The sequence below is a fragment of the Arachis hypogaea genome, chromosome 20, assembly GCF_003086295.3.
Source record: "Arachis hypogaea cultivar Tifrunner chromosome 20, arahy.Tifrunner.gnm2.J5K5, whole genome shotgun sequence".
Classification (NCBI taxonomy): domain Eukaryota; kingdom Viridiplantae; phylum Streptophyta; class Magnoliopsida; order Fabales; family Fabaceae; genus Arachis; species Arachis hypogaea.
Window position 1 is genome coordinate 36413176 of NC_092055.1, and position 11703 is coordinate 36424878.

At 29.4% G+C, this 11703-nt stretch overlaps 1 protein-coding gene across 2 annotated transcripts; it reads right to left on the reverse strand.

Annotated features, from left to right (window-relative positions):
• Positions 1-3743: 3743 nt before the first annotated feature.
• On the reverse strand, positions 3744-10194 carry LOC112784258 (auxin transporter-like protein 1). 2 transcript variants are annotated; one of them, XM_025827413.3, is made up of 9 exons: positions 9753-10194; positions 9190-9364; positions 8917-9102; positions 8474-8586; positions 8188-8371; positions 7512-7609; positions 6679-6886; positions 5600-5857; positions 3744-4170 (listed from the first exon to the last, which is right to left on the reverse strand). In XM_025827413.3, exons 2-9 carry the CDS (start codon positions 9349-9351, stop codon positions 3943-3945), a joined length of 1437 nt encoding a protein of 478 aa, XP_025683198.1. In that variant the 5' UTR covers positions 9352-9364; positions 9753-10194; the 3' UTR covers positions 3744-3942. The 2 variants fall into 2 exon arrangements, with proteins under 2 accessions (XP_025683198.1, XP_025683199.1); XM_025827414.3 differs by lacking the exon at positions 9753-10194 and adding an exon at positions 9489-9621.
• Between the last annotated feature and the right edge of the window lie 1509 nt (positions 10195-11703).

Here is an 11703-nt window from a genome sequence, read left to right on the forward strand (position 1 = left end):
TATTAATTTTAAAATTTTCTCTTTCTTTCTATTTCCTATCTTCCTTCGATTTAATGCTGATGAAAAAGAGTAGTTACTCTTAGAGTTATCTTTCTATTTAGTGCTTTATCGCATTATTTATAAAAAAAAGTTAAAAAACAAGTGAAAAAATTAAAATATATTTATATATTTATTATGTATTTATTATGTATATGATATGATAAAAGGTACTATTTATTTACGTGTTAAACAAATAAAAAAATTAAAAGAATAATTCTCTATAAATTTAAATATGAATACTAATTTAATTAATATTTAAATATTATTTTAATATTCTTTTTAAATTCAACTGGAATTAATATGACTATCTTAAATTTGGATAATAAAGTGCAAAAATTTATCAAAATATAAATAAAATTGTGATAATTTTACATGCAAACAAAATTGCTAAAACTCAAATTAAGCGGTACTACATAAATTTAGAATGTAGATAAAATTGCAAAAATTTAAAAACAAATAAAACAAAATTTGAAATGCAAACAAAATTACAGAAATTTGTGGTACATATTGAACTGCAAAAATCTCTAATAAATAAAATTGCTAAAACTTGATATACAAATGGAATTGTGCAAACTTAGACTTAGTGACATGATGATAAAACATGTAAGAGGACGAAGGCTTTTTTTTTTTGGAGTTGAATTACCTAAGTGGTGTATCAAGGTGTGAAGAAGGGTGGCAATAGATATGGTAGGATTTGGACTCTATCTTAATCCTATTCGCGGATTTAAAATTTTTTTAAAATTCAACCCTATTATATCCGCAAGTTGAGAACCTCTCAACCCTAACCTTACTTGCATCCTAAAGTTCTCAATCATACCCTATCCGACCCTATCCACAAAAAAATCAATTTTTTTAAAATAAAAAATTAAGTTCACATTAAAATTAAAAACAATAAAATCTTAAAAAGATATAACATAAAATTACAAATACCATGATCATCAAGTTTTTAATAAAATTAAAATAACATAAACAAAGACATGTCTTGTCACTCTTCTTTTAACTTTAATTTCTTACAACATTACTCTTTAAAAAATAAACATACTAAATTAGTAATTTAAATGATTAGTTTAGTGGTTACTTGATAAACCACTATTTTATGGTTTATTTTGTGCTAAATTGAGTGGTTTTTATCAGTTTTTCGCACACTTATTCATACAAACTGCATGGTTTTACAAATCCTTTCCAATTTTGTTCCATGCTTGAAAACTTGTTTCCTAAGTCTTTAAATTGTCAATTTTTAATTCTCCTTTATATCATTCGATGTCGTGATCTATGCGTTAAGTATTTTCAGGCTTTATAGGGCAGGAATGGCTTAGTGGATGGAAAGAAAGCATGCAAAAGTGGAAGGAACACAAGAAATAAAGGAGCTGACAAGCGAGGATCGACGCGCACGCATGGCTTACGCGTGCGCGTGACTTGGAGCATTTCACAGCGACGCGTACGCGTGACATAGCGACGTACTGCATTAATCAAAACTCGTAGGGAGCGATTTTGGGCTGTTTTTGGACCCAGTTTTCGGCCCAAAAACACATACTAGAGCCAGGGGGCAAGCAGAGACTCAAGACACATTCACTTTCACTTTAGTTTAGTTTTAGTTTTTGAATTCTAGAGAGAAAACACTACTTCTTCTAGGGTTCTTCACATTCTTAGATTTTTAGTTTTATGCTTTTGGATTGGATATTGAGAGAGTTACTACCTTCCTTTGAAACCTCCATCACTATAGTTTGCTTTTCTATTACTCTACTCTTTTGTTTTCCATTTAGTTTGCTCGTGGTCATATATGGTTACTTTTTATTTTAGGATTTATTAATGCAATGAACAATTTTCACATTTAATTTCATTTCATGTTTGATTTTCTTCAATTAATTATCAGTTTTAAAATTGTCTTTTATTAATTTATTTAAATTATCATGTCTTCCATCTACTCCCTTTACATGTTTGTGAAAATAGCATTCATGCTAATGGAGTAGAGCTTCCAACTTGGCTTTGGAGTTGATTAATAGAAAACTCTTGAGTTAGAAAACTCAAGTATTAATCTGTAATTGGAATTGCTGGCTAACTCAGTTTTCACTAACTCTAATCCTTCTTTGTGAAGCGATTAGGACTTGTGAATTAGAGTTAGTATTAGTTACTTGACTTTCCTTTATCAGTTAGAGGATAACTAAGTGAAAACAGCAACCTTTTACTATTATACTTGGAAAATTCAACAAGGATAAAAACTCCGATTAATCTTCTCCTTGCCAAGGCCTTTTATTTCAACTATCTAATATCTCTTGTCATCATTTGCTGCTTTAATTGATCGCCATTTATTTTTTCCGTTCTCAACCTTAAAAATTTTTCGAAAAATTCCTAATCAATAATTTACACTGCTGTGTCAACTCTTTGAGAAACGACCTGGGAATTTCACTCCCAGTTAATCATTCTTAAATTGTGACATCTTCTAAATTGACAGTGAAAATCTCGTTGGTTAAGACTGTACTCACAATGCAGTTTTTACTAGAAATTCTTAACCGACATTTTTTCACCCGTCATTATTCTAAATTTTTACAAAAAGAAATTCGTAAGTTTAATACTCACTTCTTTTAATTCACATTAAATTTTTAAATACATATCATATAATATATTAGAGATACAGATAAAATAGGATAAGATATATTTTAAACTCATATCCACAAGTAATCCACAGCAAATTAGGTAAACAAGATAAATAAACCTATTTAATTGAAATGAGTCGGATTAAATATTTACGAATAAGATATATATATTACTAGAATACTAGCCTTAGATGTGAGGTGCATATATAATTGAAGCACCATTTGGGCAATAAAAAACTGGTGATCAAACAAAAGCTATAAAAAATGGGCTGTTATATACATGAACAAAATTTGCCCTCAATAGAGAATATGGGCAACAATCTCATACTATTGGATGCTAGTTCTGATAACATGTTAAAAATGATATATGTATATTTACCATGTGTATTTACTATGTACATGATATGATTAAAGGTCAACTTATTTATAGGCCTAAACAATGCCCAAAAAAAAAAATAAAAAAAAAAAGAAAAGGATAACCGCTTAATATTTAAATTTAAATATAAATACTAATTTAATAATACTTTAATACTATTCCAACAAAAATAAAAAAAATAAATATAAGAAATTAATTTTTAACAAATTAACATTAGTAAATTCTTTTATATAAAATTACATTTTTAATCCTTATTTTTATTAGAATTTAAAATTTATAATTTATAATTTATAATTTAACTTAAAAAATTAGCTAATATTAAAAAAATTAATTTCTTAGTTGATCTCGATATAAAGATAAAAATAATAATAAACTAAAGCAACAGTGATAAGATTAAGTTTTTTTTTTTTTTTTTTTTTTTTTTTTTTTTGTGCAAGATAAGATTAAGTTCAAAGCGACAAACGCCAACTCATCCTTATCAATAATACTCCAATAACCCTTTTAGGCTTTTAGCTTATGAAGTCATGAGCTTCCATTTTGAGTTTGTCCATCAATCATGTAACAAAACTCCTCTTTATTTTTCACTTTAAATGGACTTGCTAGCCATGTGAGGCAAATTCACTGCAACACTCCTACTCAATTTTGTTTATATCATTCAACAAAAATTGTAGGGCCTAAACAAAAAATAGTAGGGCCCACACAAAATCATGCAAAGCTCTATCACTATTAAATGATTATATTAGTCATTTAAAGGGCCGGAAAATATTATTAGAAAATTTCGTGCATGTCTTTACTTTGATTTGATTTTGTTGTCCCTATTTCTAGGTACAATAAGTTTTATAATTAATCATAATCATTCACCATAATGTATCTATGTTATGAAAATTTATTCAAAAGACATAGCTAGGATAATATAGTCCTATGCTTTTTAACTTAGTGATACATAGTAATAGTATGATTTTTGGAAGGTAGGATTTTTGGTGGGCATTGATAGCATTTGGCAAAAAGCCCAAATGTGTCCACTTGCTTGATGAAATTTGTCATGCTGGCCCACCCTCCAAACCCAAAGCCCAGTACAAAAACCCATACTACCACAAATGCGTTGACTATGTACATCACTGTCCAATTAGGGATGAACCATGGCAATTTCTCTGCAGCATTCTGTTCACAAAAGACCAAAATATCATCAATTAAAAATAAGAAAAATTATAAAAGAAAGATCCTTGAAAAATTAGTAAGCTTGTTTGTTAATTGTTGATACTTGATAGTCAGAAGTAGTGCAAATGTAGTAGCTAACTTGCTGGCATGAATGCCTGTTTGGACTTAGGATGGGATAGTAATCTAGTATAGTGATGTGACTACTATGTAGGGTCACTTTAAGGAGTTAGGTTTAGACATGATCCAACCCATTGTTAAAAGTGTTATTTTACTTGGGGAATATTTACCGGTGTTTCACTTATTTTAGTCATTAATCTCAATTATATATATAATATGACAGAAATTAATGGTTAAAACAACTAGAACGCTTAATTATGTGATACACTTGAAATTTTCCTATTCTTCCACTTGAGTCGATTCACTCTCCCATCATAAGATAAGGTATCTGACTTAATTGATGTAGGTTCAATACCCAATCAAACGAAATCTATATCAGATTTCTTAAAAGAGTGATTAGCGAACCTAGCTTATGGTTAGGGTTAGGTCACTAGTGGTATTAAAGATTATAGCATATAACTATCTAAATGACAAAGAAATGACACTAACCATATCTTGTCTCATAATTTTCCAAATTCGGATATGATAGAAAATAGAAATAGTGGGATTGGGACTTATACCGTCTTGGACATAGAAAGTCCGTTGCAGGTTAAAAATAGTGAAGCTGGAATCATATCCTCGAAATACATACACACCGCACCACCAAAAGAGTATTAAGAACACATTTATATCCTTAGATCTGGTCAACCAATTGGAAGTCATGGATTCCCAACGTACTCCTCTTTTTATTTATTTATTTGTTATTGTTATTATCTTAGTCCTCTCTATAGCTAGCTTTTTTGCTTTAAAGATTAATGTGGGTATCACATCAAACAAACACAACCTAAATTTATTATATTGTCAAAGAAATTTTCTTTTTGGGCAATACTAAAAGATTAAATTATACTAAAATTTGAGTAATTTGACTAATTTCTCTTGAAGTCAAGTCATATTACACATGATATCTTTTCATTGGATGGAGTAATATTTTATGAAGTATAATAGTGCTAAAGTTTTTTTCTTTTGTTTCTCACAATATCTAATCTGCACACATATGAGTATCTCTAATATTGCTTAAATAAACGAGTGAGTTAACTGATTGAATGTTCAACCAACCCAAATTAATTATAATAGAGCTAAATGTTGTATATAACCCTACTCTCAAAATAATTTTGTATAATTTCTCATATAAAAATGTTGTAAGGAGTCAGAGGTCAAATAAGCCCTTTGACGGACATAAGTCAAGTTAGTTCCTTGGAGGATTTAATTTATTAAAATGTGGGAGCAAAGTGAACATGAAGTGGTAGACACAAAAAGGTAAGGATTTGTGTTTTACCTGTCTAGAGGAGGCAGACTTGAAAGTGAGCATATGGGCAGAGGCAGGAATGATGTAGACAGTGAAACTGACCAAGAGAGCACCCACAGCTGAGTTTATGGGCCCAAAGAATGGGAAGATTATTGCCAGAAACCATATTGGTATTACCACTGGTAACCTTGCTAATGCCCTCAAACATATGCTCTTTGTGTCATGCATCCCTATCACTTTTTCCCACACAAAATACAATGGCGTACAGGCAAATCCAAATGTGATGAACTGTCTCAATTATGCATAGGTTAGTAAGTACCCCCATTATAACATTAAGTTACAAGCATATGTGTTATATTATTTATACTTTAATAATTTGTTACTAAAGCCCTTGCCTTGCTAGGCCTCATTAGTTCCCTCTTTTTTTTTTTTCCTCTTTTTTTTTTTAGCATTTTAAATGCTCTTCTTGTAGAACTTTTCGTAAGGAAGGAAACTAAAAACAGTAAAAATACAACTTTATTGTTTTCGTTGTTATATTTTTTTTCTTTATAAAATCTTGAAAATAGGCTTATTTAGATTTTGTTTGATTTGTGTTTTTATTTTTATTTCTGTTTTTAGAATTTTTGCGAGGATAAAACTAAAAATAGGAAACAGAAATACGGTTTTTTTCTTCTTTATAGAATTGTGAAAATATAAAACATTAAAAATCAAAGTAATATATATTTTAAAACCAAATAGGTCTAGTTTTTATTTTATTTTTTATTTTTCGGGTTTTTTTGAAGAAAAACTTAAAAACTAATTTTATTATATCATTTTCTTTTCAAAATTAGAAAATAAAAAAGACTAAAAAAATATAAACCAAACACGCCTGATTTTTTTTTTTTTGGGTTATTTGGTCATGTTCTTTTTTACACTAAGTTCATATTAACGTTACATCAGCCATTTGTAAACCAATCAAAAAAACTAAATAATTGGTTTAAAAAAATTACTAAAACACTATTAATATTTTCAGAATGACAATTATTTTTAACCAGAAAGAGAAATTCATTTAGAATTTGTGATTCGTCAAGCATGCTAGGTAGCTCAAGGAAAATTAATTAAATGTGGACCTGGTGAATGAGCATTAGAATGACTCCGGCGTCCCGCCAACCGTTCCGGGGGAGGAGGGAGAAGGCGTTGGAGTGGTCCAGGAGTTGATCACCAAAGGCCCAGTAAACGGCAGTGGCAGATGGTAGGGTTAGGGTGAACACATAAAGAGTTGCATAAAGATAGATATATTTGAACTTCTGTGGCTTCCACATTGCATGCATGATTTCCCTGCCAATAATAGTCATAGTCATCATCATATCTTAGTATTTCACTACAACTTTAATCTTAAAAAGGTGAAATTGTTTGGTCAAAAATCAATGAGCTGTACTTGAAAAAAGAATCGAAAAATTTCTTAGTTACATCAAGAAATTGTGCAATCATAAAAAATTTCCACGCGCATAATGAGAGACAGTAAAAATGTCACAAAATTTTCTTCATTTTATAGGTTTAAGTAGGTGCAACTGAGACATTGTGGGGTCAGGGCTTCACTTTAAAATTTCAATAAAGATTCAATTTTTTGTTTGTCATGGTTGTGACAGATTATTATATATAACACTAAGCCAAGACATGGAGACACACTAATTGTAATGCAATGCTGCTGTTCAAAAGTGCCAGATATACAGTTTGTCTTATTTACGAAAGTGCCATTGGAAATGCAAGCAAAAAAGGCCGCAATTGAAGAAACAGTCTTTAGCTCTGTGAAATGAAATTATCCAACGCCACTGATGATGTGTGAATTGGACTATATATTTAAGTACATAAAGAACAATGTGATTATTATTTTGTCTAACTTAATGAGCAAAATAATAAGGAAACGTCTCAGTGGAATATCAAAAATAAAAAGGGCACTTACACTGTGACGGCGTGGCCGCCGAAAGTGTAGAGAATGTTGGTGGCGCCTGTGAAATACAATACCATTTTGGATGGGCCCGAATGGGTCACATTTTCTACCTGCATCATTAAATTTATTTATTTTTTCCTTTTTTTTTTAAATGGAGACGTTATAAGATCTAGCGAAACCATTTGAAAATATTTAAAAAAAAAATCTCTGTTCAAGGAATGGACTCAATCGTCAATTGGGCTATATTTTATTATTTATTATTTTCGTCTAACAAAACTAATCTTTTAGATATTTTATATAAATATTATGTGTTTGTTTAGACATCATTAAATTAAAAAAAATAATAATTTTTTTTTGTTTTATAATATGTTTGACAAATTTTTTATGATAAAATATTTTTTTGAAAAGTTACGATTTATTTTTTTTAAAGATTTTTTTAAAAAAAATAAAGATGTTTTTCATATAATAAATGAATAAAAAAAATATTTTTATCTTATTTGATTCAAACATAATAAAAAAATAAAAAAAAATTTACATAAGATATTTAAACATAAAATCACTTTTATTTTGTAAAAAATTTTTTAAAATAATATCATTAAAATTTTTTTTTTTAAGAATACCGCCCAAACAAAGCCTACGTATTTCATATATTAATTAAAAGATTACTTGGATGGGGTTACTTAATTACCTGGCCATGAACAATGGAAGCAATGGTGAGATACCAAGCAGTGTAGGTGGTCATGCCAAGGCCAAGGAAGGACCAAATCCTGTAGTTATGGAATGATGGTATGAACACTGTGGTAGCACAGCAAGCTCCGAAAATGTAGGTCCAAGTCCTCTTGTCCAATTTATCATTTATATAGTATATATTGCTGCAACAATAATAAATTAATAATACATAAATGAATAAATAAAATCCCAATAGCAAATAATAAACACACTCCTTCAATAATCAAAGTGAATGAATGGGAGACCTTGCACAAGCTATAAGCTGAATCACAGATCCAAAGAGAAGAAAAGTGCAGTTGAAGGCCAATCCAATTGCTTTCCAAGATGGTCCTAATAAACCTTCCAACACTTCAAACCACTGCAAACAAAATTTTAACCAAAACAAATCAAACTTGTTTCATATTTCATATATGAGATTAATTTCATAGTGCTATCATATATATTTTACCTTTCATAGTGAAAATTGCTCTTTTATAATGGGGAAAAGATAAAAATAATAATTTAGGTGTACATAAAAAAATTAACCACCCAGATTGAAATATATGTTAAAATACAAAGTACAAATTGAAAATGACTTGTGCTCATTTGGTAGCTGATTTTTGACGTGGAAGGATATTTGCTCTTCCGTCTTCACCCAATTCTAAATTCCCACGAAGTGGTTCGAAGTTAGAAGTTAGAACATAGTTACCTGAATGACATGGTTTTTGAAGCTAACATTCTCTTTCTCCTTGCGGCTTCTGTACTCGATGTAGAGAATGCTAATCAAATAAGCGGTCCAGCTTCCAAGAAATCCATAGAACACTTGGAATATGATCCCCGAAACCATTCCCAATTGCGAGAATGAGTATGGAAGCGTTAACAGAACCTGTGCGACCTGCAAAACCGCCGCGAAACGAAAGAATTGGAATCACATACACAAATAGGGAGAAAGAGTTTTTATTTATGATCACTGAATTCATGCCTGATTTGAGGAACAGCTGAACCATGCATCATAGGCAGAGCCACCGTGCCAGAGAGCGGATTTCAAGCTAAACTTTGAATTGATCTCTTCGTCTCCGTCTCCGACGTCACCTCTCTCCGCTGCCGCCATTATGGCTTCTTCCGCTTGCTTCTTCGCTTCCATTTTCTTCTAAGATCTGAAAAGTGACAACATGCACACAATGAAACAGAGTCTCTTTATGTTTGTTTCATTATTTTCTTGTAATAAATGAAACAGAATGTGGAACAGAACAGAACAGAACGTTGATAGAAGATAAGTACCAAATTGTGAGGGGGGAAAACCTCAAGTGCAAAATTAATATTTATGATTTATGAAAACTCAACCGAGAGAGGAAGAAGACAGTGCGAAACTCGTTTTTCAGAAGAAAGCAATAATAATAATAATAATGAAGAAGGTGTAAAGTAGAAACAGCGGCAGCATATAAAGCAGTTTTTGCGGCTTGGTTTAGTCACTGAGTCACGTTAAGTTTCTTCATAATTGAATATTACAATGTCTTTTTTCATTTCAAAGTTCAAAGTTCAAACCTGTCTCTGTTTCCTTCTGCCACAATTGGAAGAGTTTTAAATAGAACCCTTATTTTCTGCTTCTTTTGAGAGAGGTGTGTTAAATGCGGGGTGTTATGTGCAGAGAAGCTGGCATTTTCAATGGGCATATATTCATGGTAACAACTAAACCCAGCAAGCAAGAAAGAAAAACACCACTACTGTTACCCTGCAGGTTTGTTTTGTTGGTTGGTTGCTACTTGCTAATTAATTAATAATGGAAAAAAAAGGGGGGGGAGGGGTTTGGTTTCGGGTTGAAGTTAGAGAATCGAGGTCTGACAAAACGTACATAGTAACGCTAACACCTGTGAAAGAGAGAGAGAGAGAGAAGAGAAGGAGAGTGCGTGTATGAAGAATGAATAAATGAATGTAGACTATATATCTACGAAGAAGAGGGAGAAGAGGGAAGAAATAGACTAACCTTATTTGCAATTCAGGTTTATCGTCAAGAAAACATGGTAAGGAATTAATGTATTCAATGAATGGTTAGATTTTTTTATTTACATAAATATTTAAAAAATTAATCTTTTAAAATATGCATAAATTTAAAGTTGTGTCAAGATGGGTAGGTACAAGTAGAAATGGTCGAACCGAATCGCATTTTAGTTTTGACGAATCTGATCTATATGGTAAATAAATAGCCAAATCTTTATCTGTTATTTTTTATAGACTTTTTTTTTAATTAGAATCCAGCTTATTTAAAATTTAATAAGTCTACGAACTTATTTAAAAAATTTATTTTGTAAATTATAATGCAAAATAATAAACTTAAAAATTTTAAAATAATATTAAATACATTCTAAAATATATAATTTTATATATAGATAGAAAGAGAATCACATATCATATCTATATTTATAATTTATAATTTTTTTTGTTAAACAATCTTAACTAATCTTGACTATTGACTCTTTTTTAATTTTATTTTGTTTTAAATATAAATAAATAATTGAAATTCTAAACTAGAATAATTTATTGTTACAAAAGAATATTTTGATGAGTCAACACAACGAGCTTTATAGGATTTTTTTTAAAGCCTATGACATGACCTTTTTAACTAATAAGCTTTACAAAATAAACACAATCTTAACTTATTTAATAAAACACGCCGAGTCGAATCGAGTTTAAAATGAGCCTAGTCACGAACTTCCGTCGAATAATCCAATCCACTTTCACCCCTATGCACAGGATTCGTTTTACATGGGTTGCTTGTGAAATAAATTTTAATTATATTTTACATAGAACATCTGTAGAACCAGTAAATATTAGTCCAATCCGATATTTGAACCGTATAAAAAAAAACCAAAACAAATTGAATAAGATGGGTTCAAACCCATGTCTTCAAGAAAAGAAAGGCCCTCCATTGCCATGGAGTTATTGTAATTCTTGTTACCATAAGTGCAAAATATAATATATATAAATATATTTCATCAAATAGTTTACTTCTATTTAATTTATTTTAATTTTAGTTATAAACTCACTCATTTTTAAATCAATTATATTTTTATTTAATAATAATTATAAATTCACTTATTTTTTAATAAATACTTGTAGTATAAAATAGTATAATAGATATAAACTAATTAATAAATTATTAAAATTTAAAAATAAAATAAAAATATTTATGATAAAATAAAATTAACAAAATACTTATTGTTTCTGTTCTATGTTATTTTAGAATAATTAGATATTCTTAAAATATTAGTAAAAATATGTATTTTAAATTTTAATTTTAAAATTTTAATTATTTTTTATTTATATAGGACCAAGTCAATCGGTTTAACCTTTGATTCACCGGTTAAACTAATGATCCAATGATCCAGTAATCTGGCCGGTTTAATTACAGTTCTCACAATTATGCTAATAATAATAACAATAATAATAATATTAATAATTTACTACTATAAATAATGATAACAGTAAAAATAATAAC

Coding starts and splice junctions, on each gene's coding strand:
- LOC112784258 (XM_025827413.3), bottom strand. CDS start 9,351: ATGGAAGCGAAGAAGCAAGCGGAAGAAGCCATAATGGCGGCAGCGGAG. Junction 7,610..8,187: donor CTTCCATTGTTCATGGCCAG/GTAATTAAGTAA, acceptor TTAATGATGCAG/GTAGAAAATGTGACCCATTC. Junction 4,171..5,599: donor AGTCTGCCTCCTCTAGACAG/GTAAAACACAAA, acceptor TTTTGTGAACAG/AATGCTGCAGAGAAATTGCC.